Genomic DNA, 20,511 nt, shown 5'->3' on the forward strand with positions numbered 1-20,511 from the left:
CCACACTGGGCCGTTCTTAGAAATACATCAGTCGCTGAAGTTATTGGGTCCCACACCGGGCACTGGGACCAGACTCGCCTCCCTCCCCCACCGCGGGGAACACACTCTCACCTTCCCTTCCTCCCCCACCACGGGGAACACACTCTCACCTTCCCTTCCTCCCCCACCGCGGGGAACACACTCTCACCTTCCCTTCCTCCCCCACCGCGGGGAACACACTCTCACCTTCCCCCAACACCACCAGGAACACCAGGAGAGAGATCAATCTGAGTCTGGTACAGTTGAGAAAAGGAGTGAGTCAAACAGTCAGGGCAGGAATGAACAAAGCAGAGAACAAGGTAGGACTGATAAATTAAACTGTATTTACTTCAATGCAGGAGGCCTAATAGGGAAGGTAGATGAACTCAGGACATGGTTAGGAACATGAGATATCATATAAATTACAGAAACGTGGCTCAGGGATGGACAGGACTGGCAGCTTAATGTTCCAGGATATAAATGCTACAGGAAAGATAGAAAGGGAGGCAAGAGTGGAAGGGGGAATGGTCTTTTTGATTAGGGACAGCATTACAGCTGTACCTAGAGAGGATATTCCTGGGAATACATCCAGGGAAGTTATTTGGGTGGAACTGAGAAATAAGAAAGGGATGATCACCTTATTGAGATTGCATTATAGATCCCCCCAGTGGTCAGCAGGAAATTGAAAACAAAATTACTTTTTCTCATTTACATAAATGATTTGGATGCGAGCATAAGAGGTGCAGTTGGTAAGTTTGCAGATGACACCAAAATTGGAGGTGTAGTGGACAGGGAAGAGGGTTACCTCAGATTAGAACAGGATCTTGACCAGATGGGCCAATGGGCTGAGAAGTGGCAGATGGAGTTTAATTCAGATAAATGCGAGGTGCTGCATTTTGGGAAAACAAATCTTATCAGGACTTATACACTTAATGGTAAGGTCCTATGGAGTGTTGCTGAACAAAGAGACCTTGGAGTGCAGGTTCATAGCTCCTTGAAAGTGGAGTTGCAGGAAGAGAGAATAGTGAAGAAGGTGTTTGCTATGCTTTCCTTTATTGGTCAGAGTATTGATACAGGAGTTGGGAGGTCATGTTGCGGCTGTAGAGGACATTGGTTAGGCCACTGTTGGAATATTGCGTGCAATTCTGGTCTCCTTCCTATCGGAAAGATGTTGTGAAACTTGAAAGGGTTCAGAAAAGATTTACAAGGATGTTGCCAGAGTTGGAGGATTTGAGCTATAGGGAGAGGCTGGACAGGCTGGGGCTGTTTTTCCTGGAGTGTTGGAAGCTGAGGCGTGACCTTATAGAGGTTTACAAAATCATGAGGGGCATGAATAGGATAAATAGACAAAGTCTTTTCCCTGGGGTGGGGGAGTCCAGAACTAGAGGGCATAGGTTTAGGGTGAGAGGGGAAAGTTATAAAAGGGACTGAAGGGGCAACCTTTTCTCACAAAAGGTGGTGCGTGTATGGAATGAGCTGCCAGAGGAAGTGGTGGAGGCTGGTACAATTGCAACATTTAAAAGGCATTTGGATGGGTATATGAATAGGAAGGGTTTGGAGGGATATGGGCCGGGTGCTGGCTGGTGGGACTAGATTGGGTTGAAAATGTGTTGCTGGAAAAGCGCAGCAGGTCAGGCAGCATCCAAGGAGCAGGAGAATCGACGTTTCGGGCATGAGCCCTTCCTCAAGGGCTCATGCCCGAAATGTCGATTCTCCTGCTCCTTGAATGCTGCCTGACCTGCTGCGCTTTTCCAGCAACACATTTTCAGTTCTGATCTCCAGCATCTGCAGTCCTCACTTTCTCCTCCTAGATTGGGTTGGGATATCTGGTCAGCATGGATGGGCTGGGCCAAAGGGTCTGTTTCCGTGCTGTACATCTCTATGACTCTATGACTTTATTTGTAAGGAGATCTTAGTAATCCGTAAGCATAATAGGGTGGTTATGGTCGGGCATTTTAACTTTCCAAACATAGACTGGGACTGCCATAGTGTTAATGGTTTAGATGGAGAGGAATTTGTTAAGTGTGTACAAGAAACTTGTCTGATGTATCGACAAGAGAAGGTGCAAAACTTGACCTACTCATGGAAAATAAGGTAGGGCAGGTGACTGAGGTGTCAGTGGGGGAGCACTTTGGGGCCAGCAACCATAATTCTAATAGATTTAAAATAGTGATGGAAAAGGACAGATCTAAAAGTTGAAGTTCTAAATTGGAGAAAGGCCAATTTTGATGGTATTAGACAAGGACTTTCAAAAGCTGATTGGGGGCAAATGTTCACAGGTAAAGGGATGGCTGGAAAATGGGAAGCCTTCAAAAATGAGAATCCAGAGACAGTATTTAGATTAGATTAGATTAGATTACAGTGTGGAAACAGGCCCTTCGGCCCAACAAGTCCACACCGACCCGCCGAAGCGAAACCCACCCATACCCCTACATTTACCCCTCACCTAACACTACAGGCAATTTAGTATGGCCAATTCACCTGACCCTGCACATCTTTGGATGGTGGGAGGAAACCGGAGCACCCGGAGGAAACCCACGCAGACACGTGGAGAACGTGCAAACTCCACACAGTTAGTCGCCTGAGGCGGGAATTGAACCCGGGTCTCTGGCGCTGTGAGGCAGCAGTGCTAACCACTGTGCCACCGTGCCGCCCATAGAGACAGTATATTCCCGTTAGGGTGAAAGGAAAGGCTGGTAGATGTAGCAAATGCAGGATGACTAGAGAAATTGAGGTTCCGATTAAGAAAAAGAAGGAAGCATATGTCGGAGGGCAGCATGGTGGCTCAGCAGTTAGCACGGCTGCCTCACAGTGTCAGGGACCCGGGCTTGATTCCAGCCTTGGGCGACAGTCTGTATGGAGTTTGTACATTCTCCCTGTGCCTGCTGGGTTTGCTCCAGTTTCCTCCCACAGTCCAAAGATGTGCAGATCAGGTGAATTGGCCATGCTAAATTGCCCACAGTGTTACGTGCATTAGTCAGGGGTAAATATAAGGATGTGGAATGGGTCTGGGTGGGTTGCTCTTCGGGGGGGTCGGTGTGGACTTGTTGGGCTGAAAGGCCTGTTTCATACTGTCGAGTATCTATTCTAAGATATGGACAGGATAGATCGAGTGAATACTTACAAGAGTATTAAGGCAGTAGAAGCATAATTAAGAGGAAATTCAGGAGGTCAAAAAAGGAAGATGAGATAATTTGAAATTTAGGAAAGGCAAAGGGCAGGACTTATACACTTAATGGTAAGGTCCTGGGGAGTGTTGCTGAACAAAGAGACCTTGAAGTGCAGGTTCATAGCTCCTTGAAAGTGGAGTCGCAGGTAGATAGGATAGTGAAGAAGGCGTTTGGTATGCTTTCCTTTATTGGTCAGAGCATTGAGTCATGTTGTAGCTGTATTGGACATTAGTTAGGCCATTTTTGGAATATTGCGTGCAATTCTGGTCTGACTCCTATCAGAAGGATGTTGTGAAACTTGAAAGGGCTCAAAAAGGATTTACAAGAATGTTGCCAGGGTTGGATGGTTTGAACTACAGGGAGAGGCTGAACAGGCTGGGCCTGGTTTCCCTGGAGCATTAGAGACTGAGGGATGACCTTATAGAGGTTTATAAAATCATGAGGGGCATGGATAGGATAAATAGACAAAGTCTTTTCCCTGGGGTAGGGGAGTCCAGAACTAGAGGGCATAGGTTTAGGGTGAGAGGGGAAAGATATAAAAGGGACCTAAGGTGCAACTTTTTCACCCAGAGTGGTGCGTGTATGGAATGATGGTGGAGGCTGGTACAATTACAACATTTAAAAGGGATCTGGGTGGGTATATGAATACGAAGGGTTGAGAGGGATATGGGCCAAATGCTGGCATTTGGGACTAGATTAGGTTGGGATATCTGGTCGGTATGGATGAGTTGGACTGAAGGATCTGTACCAGCACTGTCCAGCTCTATGTCTATAACCTCGTGTGTGTGATCGTTAACGTTCAGCAGCAGAAACATACTCTCGTCTCGCCTACCCACCCCGTCACTGGCAAAACAAACCCATCTCCCTCTGCTGCTGCCCATTGGGAAGAAACCTTGTCTCAGATGTACTGGAGACTGAGCTCTCCACAGAAAGCCAGTAAGGTTAAAGTACGATTAAAAAAAGCAGAGAAAAAAGAAAAACAGTCAAAGTGAAAGGAGCTGATGAGCCCCGGTCTCAGGAGACTACACGCTGTGCTGCTGCTCTGTCACCATCCTGACTGGAAGTGGTAACATAGCAAGACGGTGCAAACATATTGAGCCTGGGATCGGCGCTCTTACGGCACAATGGTCATGTCCCTGTCACTGAGATAGGAGACCTGGGTTCAACACTCCCCTGCACCAGCGGTGTGCAATAAGATCATTGACCAGGGTGATCAGAAAATATCTTGAGACTGGGATTGCTTATTCCTATCAGACATGCCAACTGAGCCTTGCTGGAACTGCATGGGGATATGAAGTGGTTAACTTACAGGAATATTGAAGAGCAAAGGCCAGCCTTCAAGGATCTGGCAATTTTAAGCAGATGGTTCATTCAAAAGATTCCAGCAGCACACGTACCACCATTGGCTTCAGTCGCATTAATAAGCTCAGTTTTCTGCTTTGTAGACTGACCGTGCACCTTCAGGCTGAGTTTGCACAGTCAGGTTTGCAGGGAGGCATGGAAACCAGCCCAGCGGAGAGCAGACACTGGGCCTCTGGCCTCCAGCTCAATTTGATAACTCAATCCAAGCACGTTGGCGAGAGATTCAAACGAAAACCCAAAAGGTGGACAGGATCGGAAAAAAAAAACACTGTTTTTGTGCAAGGCTGCCTCCTTTATTTATGAGTTAAATAAAATGGCTATTTGACCCAAGGACGGGTCAAACACTAAACTGTAATAAATTGCTGCTCCTGACACTTTTGTCCTCAGGGTGGTCTGTGCTGTAGAGCTAGCCTATACCCCTGTCCCCACAAGAGCGAATTATGCTAGGTGCAGCAAAACTGTGCAATTTACATTGGCGGTGAGTACAGTCATTACATATGCACATAATTACAGTCCATAACTTGGAGCTGAAATCCTTTCCTGCTTAGTGTTGTGATTTAATGCATGAAGCAGATCTCTGTGAAATCTGGTTCCAATAAGCGGAGATCAGATTGATTACACCTGTCCGTGCGAAATGAGAGTTTTATGACTCTGCGGTGCCACTTGTTTACACTGAACCAATCCCACACCAAAACCCACCCACAGGTTTAAGTGCCCAGAAATGCTAAGGTTTCAAGGTGTGGAATGGAGAGGGGAGAGGGGGAAGTAGGATGCTGAGATCATGCACTGGCAGTCACCCTGCTGACTTCTCAATGCAGAACACGTAGTCAAAACTCTCCAGCAAGGATCCCAACCACGCTCTGATGTAGGGCTAGCGTCATCTGCCAGAACTGCTTCTCATAGCATGGTGGCTCAGTGGTTAGCACTGCAGTCTCACAGCACCAAGGACCTTGGTTCAATTCCAACCTCAGGTGACTGTCTGTCTGCAGTTTGCTCGTTCTCCCCGTGTCTGTGTGAGTTTCCTCCGGGTGCTCCGGTTTCCTTCCACAGTCCAAAGATTTGCAGGCTAGGTGGATTGCCCATAGTGTTCAAGGATGTACTGGCTAGGTGGGTTGGCCGTAGGAAATGCAGGGTTGATGGGGTGGGTCTGGGTGGAATGCCCCTCGTAGGGTCAGTGTGGACTTGATGGGCTGAATAACCTCTTCTGCACTATAAGGTTTCTGTGGATTTTGTGGGTGCTGTAGGAAAGATTGGATTATTCATTCTCCAAAATTGGTTTCCATCGCAGTGAGGAGTAGGGGAAGGATTTCCTCTCTGCTGGTCCTAATATTTTACACATCTCTACTGAGAGTGTGATGCTGGAAAAGCACAGCAGGTCAAGCAGCATCTGAGGAGCAGGAGAATTGATGTTTCGGGCGTAAGCCCTTCATCCACATCTCTCCCAGGATGTAATAAAAGATAGAGAGCTGGGGCATAGCATTGAGAGAGCAGCTGGTGTTTTCCTGTCTGCACAACTTGCAACCTGTTAACACCAGATCACATGGGTTAGGCCAATAACTGCATTGTCAGAGGGTCAATACCGAGGGAGTGCCACACTGTCACAGGGTCAGTGCTGAGGGAGTGCCACACTGTCAGAGGTCAGTACTGAGGGAGTGCTGCATCACTGGAGTGTCAATGCTGAGGGAGTGCCGCACTGTCAGAGGGTCAGTACTGAGGGAGTTCTGCACTGTCAGAAGGTCAGTGCTAAGGGACTGCCACACTGTCAGAAGGTCAGTGCTGAGGGATTGCTGCACTGTCAGAGGGTCAGTGCTGAGGGAGTGCTGCACTGTCAGAGGGTCAGTGCTGAGGGAGTGCCACACTGTTGGAAGGTCAGTGCTGAGGAAGGGCTGCATCATTAGAGTGTCAGTGCTGAGGGAGTGCTGCTCTGTCAGAGGGTCAGTTCTGAGGGAGTGCCACACTGTTGGAAGGTCAGTGCTGACGGAGTGCTGCACTGTCAGAGGGTCAGTGCTGAGGGACTGCCACACTGTCAGAGGGTCAGTGCTGAGGGAGTGCAGCACTGTCAGAGGGGTCAGTGCTGAGGGAGTGCTGCATCATTGGAGTGTCAGTGCTGAGGGAGTGCTGCACTGTCAGAGGGTCAGTGCTGAGGGAGTGCCACACTGTTGGAAGGTCAGTGCTGAGGAAGGGCTGCATCATTAGAGTGTCAGTGCTGAGGGAGTGCTGCTCTGTCAGAGGGTCAGTGCTGAGGGAGTGCCACACTGTTGGAAGGTCAGTGCTGACGGAGTGCTGCACTGTCAGAGGGTCAGTGCTAAGGGACTGCCACACTGTCAGAGGGTCAGTGCTGAGGGAGTGCTGCACTGTCAGAGGGGTCAGTGCTGAGGGAGTGCTGCATCATTGGAGTGTCAGTGCTGAGGGAGTGCTGCACTGTCAGAGGGTCAGTGCTGAGGGAGTGCCACACTGTTGGAAGGTCAGTGCTGAGGAAGGGCTGCATCATTAGAGTGTCAGTGCTGAGGGAGTGCTGCTCTGTCAGAGGGTCAGTGCTGAGGGAGTGCCACACTGTTGGAAGGTCAGTGCTGAGGAAGGGCTGCATCAGTAGAGTGTCAGTGCTGAGGGAGTGCTGCTCTGTCAGAGGGTCAGTGCTGAGGGAGTGCCACACTGTTGGAAGGTCAGTGCTGAAGGAGTGCTGCACTGTCAGAGGGTCAGTGCTGAGGGACTGCCACACTGTCAGAGGGTCAGTGCTGAGGGAGTGCTGCACTGTCAGAAGGTCAGTGCTGAGGGAGTGCTGCACTGTGAGAGGATCAGTGCTGAGGGAGTGCTGCATCATTAGAGTGTCAGTGCTGAGGGAGTGCTGCTCTGTCAGAGGGTCAGTGCTGAGGGAGTGCCACACTGTTGGAAGGTCAGTGCTGAAGGAGTGCTGCACTGTCAGAGGGTCAGTGCTTAGGGAGTGCCACACTGTTGGAAGGTCAGTGCTGAAGGAGTGCTGCACTGTCAGAGGGTCAGTGCTGAGGGAGTGCTGCACTGTCAGAGGGTCAGTGCTGAGGGACTGCCACACTGTCAGAGGGTCAGTGCTGAAGGAGTGCTGCACTGTCAGAGGGTCAGTGCTTAGGGAGTGCCACACTGTTGGAAGGTCAGTGCTGAGGAAGGGCTGCATCATTAGAGTGTCAGTGCTGAGGGAGTGCTGCTCTGTCAGAGGGTCAGTTCTGAGGGAGTGCCACACTGTTGGAAGGTCAGTGCTGACGGAGTGCTGCACTGTCAGAGGGTCAGTGCTGAGGGACTGCCACACTGTCAGAGGGTCAGTGCTGAGGGAGTGCAGCACTGTCAGAGGGGTCAGTGCTGAGGGAGTGCTGCATCATTGGAGTGTCAGTGCTGAGGGAGTGCTGCACTGTCAGAGGGTCAGTGCTGAGGGAGTGCCACACTGTTGGAAGGTCAGTGCTGAGGAAGGGCTGCATCATTAGAGTGTCAGTGCTGAGGGAGTGCTGCTCTGTCAGAGGGTCAGTGCTGAGGGAGTGCCACACTGTTGGAAGGTCAGTGCTGACGGAGTGCTGCACTGTCAGAGGGTCAGTGCTAAGGGACTGCCACACTGTCAGAGGGTCAGTGCTGAGGGAGTGCTGCACTGTCAGAGGGGTCAGTGCTGAGGGAGTGCTGCATCATTGGAGTGTCAGTGCTGAGGGAGTGCTGCACTGTCAGAGGGTCAGTGCTGAGGGAGTGCCACACTGTTGGAAGGTCAGTGCTGAGGAAGGGCTGCATCATTAGAGTGTCAGTGCTGAGGGAGTGCTGCTCTGTCAGAGGGTCAGTGCTGAGGGAGTGCCACACTGTTGGAAGGTCAGTGCTGAGGAAGGGCTGCATCAGTAGAGTGTCAGTGCTGAGGGAGTGCTGCTCTGTCAGAGGGTCAGTGCTGAGGGAGTGCCACACTGTTGGAAGGTCAGTGCTGAAGGAGTGCTGCACTGTCAGAGGGTCAGTGCTGAGGGACTGCCACACTGTCAGAGGGTCAGTGCTGAGGGAGTGCTGCACTGTCAGAAGGTCAGTGCTGAGGGAGTGCTGCACTGTGAGAGGATCAGTGCTGAGGGAGTGCTGCATCATTAGAGTGTCAGTGCTGAGGGAGTGCTGCTCTGTCAGAGGGTCAGTGCTGAGGGAGTGCCACACTGTTGGAAGGTCAGTGCTGAAGGAGTGCTGCACTGTCAGAGGGTCAGTGCTTAGGGAGTGCCACACTGTTGGAAGGTCAGTGCTGAAGGAGTGCTGCACTGTCAGAGGGTCAGTGCTGAGGGAGTGCTGCACTGTCAGAGGGTCAGTGCTGAGGGACTGCCACACTGTCAGAGGGTCAGTGCTGAAGGAGTGCTGCACTGTCAGAGGGTCAGTGCTTAGGGAGTGCCACACTGTTGGAAGGTCAGTGCTGAAGGAGTGCTGCACTGTCAAAGGGTCAGTGCTGAGGGACTGCCACACTGTCAGAGGATCAGTGCTGAGGGAGTGCTGCACTGTCAGAGGGGTCAGTGCTGAGGGAGTGCCGCACTGTCAGAGGGTCAGTGCTGAGGGAGTGCCGCACTGTCAGAGGGTCAGTGCTGAGGGAGTGCCGCACTGTCAGAGGGTCAGTGCTGAGGGAGTGCCGCACTGTCAGAGGGTCAGTGCTGAGGGAGTGCCGCACTGTCAGAGGGTCAGTGATGAGGGAGTGCCGCACTGTCAGAGGTTCAATGCTGAGGAAGTGCCACACTGTCAGAGGGTCAGTGCTGAGGGAGTGCTGCACTGTCAGAGGTTCAGTACTGAGGGAGTGATGCATTGTCAGAAAGTCAGTACTGAGGGAGTGCCGCACTGTCAGAGGATCAGTGCTGAGGGAGTGCCACACTGTCAGAAGGTTAATACTGAGGGAGTGCTGCAACATCGGACGGTCAGTATTGAGGGAGTTCTGCACTGTCAGAGGGTCAGTACTGAGGGAGTGTGCACTGTCAGAGGGTCAGTGCTGAGGGAGTGCCACAATGTCAGAGGGTCAGTGCTGAGGGAATGCTGCACTATTGGACGGTCAGTGCTGAGAGAGTGTCAAACTGTCGGAGGGTCAGTGCTGAGGGAGTGCCACACTGTCAGATGGTCAGTGCTGAGGGAGTGCTGCACTGTCAGAGGGTCAGTGGTGAGGGAATGCCACACTGTTGGAAGGTCAGTGCTGAGAGAGTGCTGCACTGTCAGAAGGTCAGTGCTGAGAGAGTGCTGCACTGTCAGAAGGTCAGTGCTGAGAGAGTGCTGCACTGTCAGAAGGTCAGTGCTAAGGGAGTGCCACACTGTCAGAAGGTCAGTGCTGACGGAGTGCCGCACTGTGAGAGGGTTAATGCTGAGGGAGTGCTGCATCATTGGAGTGTCAGTGCTGAGGGAGTGCTGCACTGTCAGAGGGTCAGTGCTGAGGGAGTGCCGCACTGTCAGAGGGTCTGTGCTGAGGGAGTGCTGCATCTTTGGAGTGTCAGTGCTTGAGGGAGAGCCACACTGTTGGAAGGTCAGTGTTGAGGGAGTGCTACACTGTCAGAGGGTCACTGCTGAGGGCGTGCCGCACTGTCAGAGGGGTCAGTGCTGAGGGAGTGTCAAACTGTCGGAGGGTCAGTGCTGGGGGAGTGCCACACTGTCAGACGGTCAGTGCTGAGGGAGTGCCGCACTGTCAGTGGGTCAGTGCTGAGGGAGTGCCGCACTGTCAGAGGATCAGTGCTGAGGGAGTGCTGCAATGTCAGAGGGTCAGTGCTGAGGGAGTGCCGCACTGTCAGACGGTCAGTGCTGAGGGAGTGCCGCACTGTCAGTGGGTCAGTGCTGAGGGAGTGCCGCACTGTCAGAGGATCAGTGCTGAGGGAGTGCTGCAATGTCAGAGGGTCAGTGCTGAGGGAGTGCCGCACTGTCAGAGGGTCAGTGCTGAGGCAGCGCCGCACTGTCAGAGGGTCAGTGCTGAGGGAGCGCCGCACTGTCAGAGGGTCAGTGCTGAGGGGCACTGTCAGAGAGTCAGTACTGAGGGAGTGCTGCACTGTCAGAGGGTCAGTGCTGAGGGAGTGCCGCACTGTCAGAGGGTCAGTGCTGAGGGGCACTGTCAGAGAGTCAGTACTGAGGGAGTGCTGCACTGTCAGAGGGTCAGTGCTGAGGGAGTGCTGCGCTGTCAGAGGGTCAGTGCTGAGGGAGTGCCGCACTGTTGGAGGGTCAGTACTGAGGGAGAGCCGCACTGTCAGAGGGTCAGTACTGAGGGAGTGCTGCACTGTCGGAGGGTCAGTGCTGGGGGAGTGCCGCACTGTCAGAGGGTCAGTGCTGAGGGAGTATCAAACTGTCAGAGGGTCAATGCTGAGGGAATGCCGCACTGTCAGAGGGTCAGTGCTGAGGGGCACTGTCAGAGAGTCAGTACTGAGGGAGTGCTGCACTGTCAGAGGGTCAGTACTGAGGGAGTGCTGCACTGTCGGAGGGTCAGTGCTGGGGGAGTGCCGCACTGTCAGAGGGTCAGTGCTGAGGGAGTGCCGCACTGTTGGAGGGTCAGTACTGAGGGAGTGCCGCACTGTCAGAGGGTCAGTACTGAGGGAGTGCTGCACTGTCGGAGGGTCAGTGCTGGGGGAGTGCCGCACTGTCAGAGGGTCAGTGCTGAGGGAGTGCTGCACTGTCAGAGGGTCAGTGCTGAGGCAGCGCCGCACTGTCAGAGGGTCAGTGCTGAGGGAGTATCAAACTGTCAGAGGGTCAATGCTGAGGGAATGCCGCACTGTCAGAGGGTCAGTGCTGAGGGGCACTGTCAGAGAGTCAGTACTGAGGGAGTGCTGCACTGTCAGAGGGTCAGTGCTGAGGGAGTGCTGCGCTGTCAGAGGGTTAGTGCTGAGGGAGTGCTGCGCTGTCAGAGGGTCAGTGCTGACGGAGTGCTGCGCTGTCAGAGGGTCAGTGCTGAGGGAGTGCAGCACTGTCGGAGGGTCAGTACTGAGGGAGTGCTGCACTGTTAGAGGGTCAGTGCTGAGGGAGTTCCGCACTGTCAGAGGGTCAGTGCTGAGGGAGTGCCGCACTGTCAGAGGGTCAGTGCTGAGGGAGTTCTGCACTGTCAGAGGGTCAGTGCTGAGGGAGTGCCGCTCTGTTGGAGGGTCAGTACTGAGGGAGAGCTGCACTGTCAGAGGGTCAGTACTGAGGGTGTGCTGCACTGTCAGCAGGTCAGTGCTGAGGGAGTGCTGCGCTGTCAGAGGGTCAGTGCTGACGGAGTGCTGCACTGTCCGAGGGTCAGTGCTGAGGGAGTGCCGCACTGTCAGAGGGTCAGTGCTGAGGGAGTGCCGCACTGTTAGAGGGTCAGTGCTGAGGGAGTTCCGCACTGTCAGAGGGTCAGTGCTGAGGGAGTGCTGCATCATTGGAGTGTTAGTGCTGAGGGAGTGCCGCACTGTTAGAGGGTCAGTGCTGAGGGAGTTCCGCACTGTCAGAGGGTCAGTGCTGAGGGAGCTCAGCACTGTCAGAGAGTCAGTACTGAGGGAGTGCTGCACTGTGAGAGGGTCAGTGCTGAGGGAGTGCTGCACTGTCAGAGGGTTAGTGCTGAGGGAGTGCCGCACTGTTAGAGGGTCAGTGCTGAGGGTGTTCCGCACTGTCAGAGGGTCAGTACTGAGGGAATGCCGCACTGTCAGAGGGTCAGTGCTGAGGGAGTGCCGCAATGTTAGAGGGTCAGTGCTGAGGGAGTTGCGCACTGTCAGAGGGTCAGTGCTGAGGGAGTGCTGCATCATTGGAGTGTCAGTGCTGAGGGAGTGCCGCATTGTTAGAGGGTCAGTGCTGAGGCAGCGCCGCACTGTCAGAGGGTCAGTGCTGAGGGAGTATCAAACTGTCAGAGGGTCAATGCTGAGGGAATGCCGCACTGTCAGAGGGTCAGTGCTGAGGGGCACTGTCAGAGAGTCAGTACTGAGGGAGTGCTGCACTGTCAGAGGGTCAGTGCTGAGGGAGTGCTGCGCTGTCAGAGGGTTAGTGCTGAGGGAGTGCCGCACTGTTGGAGGGTCAGTACTGAGGGAGAGCCGCACTGTCAGAGGGTCAGTACTGAGGGAGTGCCGCACTGTCAGAGGGTCAGTGCTGAGGGGCACTGTCAGAGAGTCAGTACTGAGGGAGTGCTGCACTGTCAGAGGGTCAGTGCTGAGGGAGTGCTGCGCTGTCAGAGGGTCAGTGCTGAGGGAGTGCCGCACTGTTGGAGGTCAGTACTGAGGGAGAGCCGCACTGTCAGAGGGTCAGTACTGAGGGAGTACTGCACTGTCAGCGGGTCAGTGCTGAGGGAGTGCTGCGCTGTCAGAGGGTCAGTGCTGACGGAGTGCTGCGCTGTCAGAGGGTCAGTGCTGAGGGAGTGCAGCACTGTCGGAGGGTCAGTACTGAGGGAGTGCCGCACTGTTAGAGGGTCAGTGCTGAGGGAGTTCCGCACTGTCAGAGGGTCAGTGCTGAGGGAGTGCCGCACTGTCAGAGGGTCAGTGCTGAGGGAGTTCTGCACTGTCAGAGGGTCAGTGCTGAGGGAGTGCCGCTCTGTTGGAGGGTCAGTACTGAGGGAGAGCTGCACTCTCAGAGGGTCAGTACTGAGGGAGAGCCGCACTGTCAGAGGGTCTGTACTGAGGGTGTGCTGCACTGTCAGCGGGTCAGTGCTGAGGGAGTGCTGCGCTGTCAGAGGGTCAGTGCTGACGGAGTGCTGCACTGTCCGAGGGTCAGTGCTGAGGGAGTGCCGCACTGTCAGAGGGTCAGTGCTGAGGGAGTGCCGCACTGTTAGAGGGTCAGTGCTGAGGGAGTTCCGCACTGTCAGAGGGTCAGTGCTGAGGGAGTGCTGCATCATTGGAGTGTTAGTGCTGAGGGAGTGCCGCACTGTTAGAGGGTCAGTGCTGAGGGAGTTCCGCACTGTCAGAGGGTCAGTGCTGAGGGAGTGCTGCACTGTCAGAGGGTTAGTGCTGAGGGAGTGCCGCACTGTCAGAGGTTCAGTACTGAGGGAGTGCTGCATTGTCAGAAAGTCAGTACTGAGGGAGTGCCGCACTGTCAGAGGATCAGTGCTGAGGGAGTGCCACACTGTCAGAAGGTTAATACTGAAGGAGTGCTGCACCATCGGACGGTCAGTATTGAGGGAGTTCTGCACTGTCAGAGGATCAGTACTGAGGGAGTGTGCACTGTCAGAGGGTCAGTGCTGAGGGAGTGCCACAATGTCAGAGGGTCAGTGCTGAGGGAATGCTGCACTATTGGACGGTCAGTGCTGAGAGAGTGTCAAACTGTCGGAGGGTCAGTGCTGAGGGAGTGCTGCACTGTCAGAGGGTCAGTGCTGAGGGAATGCTGCACTATTGGACGGTCAGTGCTGAGGGAGTGCTTCACTGTTGGAGGGTCAGTACTGAGGGAGTGTCAAACTGTTGGAGGGTCAGTGCTGAGGGAGTGCCACACTGTCAGATGGTCAGTGCTGAGGGAGTGCTGCACTGTCAGAGGGTCAGTGGTGAGGGAATGCCACACTGTTGGAAGGTCAGTGCTGAGAGAGTGCTGCACTGTCAGAAGGTCAGTGCTGAGAGAGTGCTGCACTGTCAGAAGGTCAGTGCTGAGAGAGTGCTGCACTGTCAGAAGGTCAGTGCTAAGGGAGTGCCGCACTGTCAGAAGGTCAGTGTTGACGGAGTGCCGCACTGTGAGAGGGTTAATGCTGAGGGAGTGCTGCATCATTGGAGTGTCAGTGCTGAGGGAGTGCTGCACTGTCAGAGGGTCAGTGCTGAGGGAGTGCCGCACTGTCAGAGGGTCTGTGCTGAGGGAGTGCTGCATCTTTGGAGTGTCAGTGCTTGAGGGAGAGCCACACTGTTGGAAGGTCAGTGTTGAGGGAGTGCTACACTGTCAGAGGGTCACTGCTGAGGGCGTGCCGCACTGTCAGAGGGGTCAGTGCTGAGGGAGTGTCAAACTGTCGGAGGGTCCGTGCTGGGGGAGTGCCACACTGTCAGACGGTCAGTGCTGAGGGAGTGCCGCACTGTCAGTGGGTCAGTGCTGAGGGAGTGCCGCACTGTCAGAGGATCAGTGCTGAGGGAGTGCTGCAATGTCAGAGGGTCAGTGCTGAGGCAGCGCCGCACTGTCAGAGGGTCAGTGCTGAGGGAGTATCAAACTGTCAGAGGGTCAATGCTGAGGGAGTGCCGCACTGTCAGAGGGTCAGTGCTGAGGGGCACTGTCAGAGAGTCAGTACTGAGGGAGTGCTGCACTGTCAGAGGGTCAGTGCTGAGGGAGTGCTGCGCTGTCAGAGGGTCAGTGCTGAGGGAGTGCCGCACTGTTGGAGGGTCAGTACTGAGGGAGAGCCGCACTGTCAGAGGGTCAGTACTGAGGGAGTGCTGCACTGTCGGAGGGTCAGTGCTGGGGGAGTGCCGCACTGTCAGAGGGTCAGTGCTGAGGGAGTGCCGCACTGTCAGAGGATCAGTGCTGAGGGAGTGCTGCACTGTCAGAGGGTCAGTGCTGAGGCAGCGCCGCACTGTCAGAGGGTCAGTACTGAGGGAGTGCCGCACTGTCAGAGGGTCAGTGCTGAGGGGCACTGTCAGAGAGTCAGTACTGAGGGAGTGCTGCACTGTCAGAGGGTCAGTGCTGAGGGAGTGCTGCGCTGTCAGAGGATCAGTGCTGAGGGAGTGCCGCACTGTTGGAGGTCAGTACTGAGGGAGAGCCGCACTGTCAGAGGGTCAGTACTGAGGGAGTGCTGCACTGTCAGCGGGTCAGTGCTGAGGGAGTGCTGCGCTGTCAGAGGGTCAGTGCTGACGGAGTGCTGCGCTGTCAGAGGGTCAGTGCTGAGGGAGTGCAGCACTGTCGGAGGGTCAGTACTGAGGGAGTGCTGCACTGTTAGAGGGTCAGTGCTGAGGGAGTTCCGCACTGTCAGAGGGTCAGTGCTGAGGGAGTGCCGCACTGTCAGAGGGTCAGTGCTGAGGGAGTTCTGCACTGTCAGAGGGTCAGTGCTGAGGGAGTGCCGCTCTGTTGGAGGGTCAGTACTGAGGGAGAGCTGCACTCTCAGAGGGTCAGTACTGAGGGAGAGCCTCACTGTCAGAGGGTCTGTACTGAGGGTGTGCTGCACTGTCAGCGGGTCAGTGCTGAGGGTGTGCTGCGCTGTCAGAGGGTCAGTGCTGACGGAGTGCTGCACTGTCCGAGGGTCAGTGCTGAGGGAGTGCCGCACTGTCAGAGGGTCAGTGCTGAGGGAGTGCCGCACTGTTAGAGGGTCAGTGCTGAGGGAGTTCCGCACTGTCAGAGGGTCAGTGCTGAGGGAGTGCTGCATCATTGGAGTGTTAGTGCTGAGGGAGTGCCGCACTGTTAGAGGGTCAGTGCTGAGGGAGTTCCGCACTGTCAGAGGGTCAGTGCTGAGGGAGCTCAGCACTGTCAGAGAGTCAGTACTGAGGGAGTGCTGCACTGTGAGAGGGTTAGTGCTGAGGGAGTGCCGCACTGTTAGAGGGTCAGTGCTGAGGGTGTTCCGCACTGTCAGAGGGTCAGTACTGAGGGAATGCCGCACTGTCAGAGGGTCAGTGCTGAGGGAGTGCCGCACTGTTAGAGGGTCAGTGCTGAGGGAGTTCCGCACTGTCAGAGGGTCAGTGCTGAGGGAGTTCAGCACTGTCAGAGAGTCAGTACTGAGGGAGTGCTGCACTGTGAGAGGGTCAGTGCTGAGGGAGTGCTGCACTCTCAGAGGTTCATTGCTGAGGGTGTTCAGCACTGTCAGAGGGTCAGTACTGAGGGAATGCCGCACTGTCAGAGGGTCAGTGCTGAGGGACTGCCGCACTGTTAGAGGGTCAGTGCTGAGGGAGTGCTGCACTGTCAGAGGGTCATTGCTGAGGGAGTTCTGCACTGTGAGAGGGTCAGTGCTGAGGGAGTTCTGCACTGTGAGAGGGTCATTGCTGAGGGAGTTCTGCACTGTGAGAGGGTCAGTGCTGAGGGAGTTCTGCACTGTGAGAGGGTCAGTGCTGAGGGAGTTCAGCACTGCTGAAAAGTTAGTATTCAGGGAGCATTGCATTTTCTGAGGGTCAATAATGACTGCACTTTTGAGAGTGGCACAGTTCTGAAGTTGTAAGAGACATTATGTAAATACCCTTACAGGATAAACCTTGCCTATATTTGGGCTCTCGGCCTGACCTGACAGGAGCATTCTACAGGAAAACAGGAGGACGAGTCAGTTTGACCCTCAACGATCCATGCGGGTTCAGGATGTCTTGGTTTGATGCAAAATTGTACCTGCCTCACCCGACTGTGGAACTTGTACTTCTCCAGATACAGGGAGTAAGCTTACTGCACAGAAACAGGCTATTCAGCCCAACTGGCCCATGCAGAGCTTTGTGCTTCATACAAACCTCCATTTTCAATGTGTGGTGCAGTGGTAGTATCCCTATATCTGTGCCAGAAGAACCCAATTCAAAACCTATGAGGTTGACTCAAATAGTTATAACCTTGCCTCTCCCTCGTACTGGTGTCTACACTTGAAACTACTGCATTAACCTAGACACAACTGGAATCAATTACAGATTGTTCTAATCTTTTCTTAATGAGGAACATAATTGGGTATAGTAGCAATTGTAACTGAAATATATAATTATTTGTACTAGATTTAAAATGATTATTAATAGAGTATGCCTAATGGTGTGTTGACAAAGTGTCATTGATTAGTATGTGAATTAAAAGTTCTCCTATGGGAACCCAAGTAATTGTCAATTATGCAATGGTGTTTTCTCAAGAGAATGGGATCCTTATACCACTTGCTGTGAGTTTCCTCTTCATGCAATAATGGGGGAAATTCCTCTTCATGATGGGGCTTTTGAGGTTTAGTGGTAGTGTTCTTAGCTCAGAACTGAGAGACCAGCATTTAGGTCCCACCTACTCTGAAAGATTAGGGCAGCATGGTGGCTCATTGGTCACCGGTTCAATTCCAGCCCCAGGCGGCTGTCTGTGTGGAGTTTGCACATTCTCCCTGTGTCTGTGTGGGTTTCCTCCGGGTGCTCTGGTTTCCTCCCACAGTCACAAAGATGTGCAGGTTAGGTAGACTGACCATGCTAAATTACCCATGGTGTTCAGGGATGTGTAGGTTAGGTGTGTTAGCCATGGGAAATGCAAAGTTATAGGGTAGGGGATGGGCCTGGTTGGGATGCTCTTTGGAGAGTTGTTGTAGACATGTTAGACCAAATGGCCTATTTCCACACTGTAGGAATTCTAACATCTCTCTGAATGGGTTGATTGGAAAAATAGATAAATAATAAAAAGCTCTTTAACGGTCACAAGAGAAAAGTTGAATAGTTGAGGACAGTAAAGCTACTTACCCGACATTGAAAGTCAGAACCCTCTTTGCCCAGGCACCCAGATGTGATGACGTAGCCTCCAGAGTCACCCTCTTCCATTATTGTGAAACAGTAGCCATCTGTTCTGAGGACAAAAGAGTGAACCTCAATCTGCAGATCTCCCTGTAATCATTTAGGATTTAATACACAGTAACCAGGGTGACATATGAACACACAATTATTCCTGGTGTGGGTGGGCATGGAGGTGGAATTAGATTGGAAAAGCAGCATTGTTCCATCAGTGGCAGCTTCAGTTTAGAAAGAGATTGATTTAACCCATCCAATGGCCAGATCAAGCCTATTAAGCAGGATCTCTGATGTTTGGAAGATTGAGAGATTATCTCATTGAAAATTCTTACCATTTTGACAAGGCAGATACAAAAAAGGCTGATTTCCCTTGATTGGAGAGATTAGAACTAGGGGGCAGAATCTCAGCATCAAGAGTTCACTCATTTTAGGACTGGGATGAGGAGAAATCTCATCACTAAGGGTTGTAAATCTTCAAAATTCTCTACCCTAAGAACACTGAGATTCTTAGCTGTTGAGCATTCTCAATACTGGGATGATTGGGTTTGGGATGGATATGGAATCAGAGGATGAGAAAGTGATATTGTGGTAGCACTTCAACCATGACACTGAATGGCAGAACAGGCTTAAGGGACCGAATGGTCTTCTCCTAGTCCAGTGACCAATTTTTCTTATATTCTTAAAACTAATCTCATTGCTGATTCTCTCTTCATTCATCATATTGTTGTCACAAAGCTTGCCTCTTTTTCGAAAAGCTGATCCTTTTCTCAAGGATACTGTGTCCTTGAATGTTTTCAGAGGGGTCGTAAAACATTCTGGGCTCCGAGATGGCTGGGTTTGGTACAGAGATAAAAGAGTATTGGAGGCCTTTTTGTTTAAACGTAAACAACTGAGACTTTAAGCCAAAGCTTTTTTGTGTTTCACAGTAACTTGTATAAGTCAAGGGGACGTGGCCAGCTCTCTACTGAGCAGTTCAGTTCAGAAGTTAAATTAGGAAGTTCAGTTGTGGAGCTGTGTGGAAACAGGCTGCTAAACTCTCTCTCCTTCTGTCCTTCTAACTTCGACCTGTAAGCCTTTGTTTCACTCTTAATGTGTTTAAGGGGTTTGTTTATTGGCACTGTTGTGCATATTCGGAACATCATAATTAAGTCTAGTTTGGGTTGACTGTGTTCTGTAGAGATTCTTTATTCTGTTCTTTGTGTTTCATTCTGTAATTTTATGAATAAATTTTTGTCTGTTTTAAAACCTGGTAGTCAACCTAGCTAACTTACTCTGGATAACTTTCACTGTACACCTACCCAAACAAATAGCAAAGTTACAGTCTAGGCTGCCTGCTTAAGAATGTTTGGAGTGGTCTGGCCTAGTCCATAACATTGTTCTCTGCTTCAACCACTTATTCATTTACTTTTCACCCAAACGTACTCCTGCTCTACTTATGCAATCAAAACCTGCCATTGTCTTAAAACATTTTAAATCTCTTCTTAGATATCTCTATTCCAGTCCACATAGTGCCTGCATCTTTAATTTCTCTTCACAACTGTAGTAGCTTTCCATTCCAGGCATCAATCCCTCTTCACTTTGTTTCATGAGTTGATGGAGATGTGGATGTTGCTATCATGATGCCTACCATGCTGCTAGGAAGGAATTTGACCGAGTGACACTGAGGGAAAGGTGGTACATTTCCCGGTGAAGATAGGGAGTGGTTTGAAGGACAACATGCAAGGTAACTGCTCCCCTTGTCCTTCTAAATGGGAGTAGTTATAAATTTGGAAGGTGTTGTCTCAGGAGCCTTGGTGAATCCTTGCAGTGCATCTTGTAAACGGTACAGGTTGTTGCGACTGTGCATCAGTGATGGAGGGAGTGAATGTCAATGGTGGTGGATGGGGTGCCAATTACACAGCCTACCTTGTCTGCGGTATTGCAAAGCTATTTGTTGAAACTGCACTCATCTATACAAGTGGAAAATATTCCGTCACAGTCCTAACTTGGGCTTTGCCGAAGGTGAACAGATATGGAGGAGACAGAAGGTGAGGACTCTGCACAGAATTCACAGCATCTGACCTGCTCGACACCACAGTATGAGTGAGTTTTGAGAAGATTTGTAGCTCAGGTTGAGGTTCTGGATGTAGATTTGCTCACTGAGCAGAAAGGTTCATTTCCAGATGTTTCGTCACCCTACTAGGTAACATCTTCAGTGGGCCTCAGACGAAGCACTGTACATGATTCTTGCTTTCTATTTATATATTCGGGTTTCTTTGGGTTGGTGTTGTCATTTCCTGTGGTGATGTCATTTTCCTGTTCTTTTTCTCAGGGGGTGGTAGATGGGGGTCTAACTCGATGTGTTTATTGATAGATTTCCGGTTGGAATGCCATGCTTCTAGGAATTCTTGTGCGTGTCTCTGTTTGGCTTGTCCTAGTTTGTGTTGTCCCAGTCGAAGTGGTGTCCTTCCTTATCTGTATGTAAGGATACTAGTGAGAGAGGGTCATGTCGTTTTGTGGCTAGTTGGTGTTCATGTATCCAGGTGGCTAGTTTTCTGCCTGTTTGTCCAATGTAATGTTTGTTACAGTCCTTGCACGGTATTTTGTAAATGACATTAGTTTTGCTTGTTGTCTGTATAGAGTCTTTCAAATTCATTAGCTGCTGTTTTAGTGTTTTGGTGATTGTGGGCTACCATGATGCCAAGGGGTCTGAGTAGTCTGACAGTCAT

General features: G+C 52.1%; 1 protein-coding gene across 7 annotated transcripts in view; it reads right to left on the minus strand.

The window, feature by feature from the left end:
• The window catches only part of bmpr1ba (bone morphogenetic protein receptor type 1Ba), a 584,628-nt gene that overhangs the window by 89,806 nt on the left and 474,311 nt on the right, over positions 1-20,511 (minus strand). For all 7 annotated transcript variants that reach the window (XM_087979920.1, XM_087979918.1, XM_087979921.1 and 4 more), the window contains one exon: positions 17,759-17,861. In XM_087979920.1, coding sequence (XP_087836046.1) covers positions 17,759-17,861 — 103 coding nt within the window. The remainder of the gene's footprint in view (positions 1-17,758; positions 17,862-20,511) is intronic.

Source organism: Chiloscyllium plagiosum, unplaced genomic scaffold, assembly GCF_037043375.1.
Source record: "Chiloscyllium plagiosum isolate Xiang-an unplaced genomic scaffold, Cpla_swu_hap1 HiC_scaffold_36, whole genome shotgun sequence".
NCBI lineage: Eukaryota > Metazoa > Chordata > Chondrichthyes > Orectolobiformes > Hemiscylliidae > Chiloscyllium > Chiloscyllium plagiosum.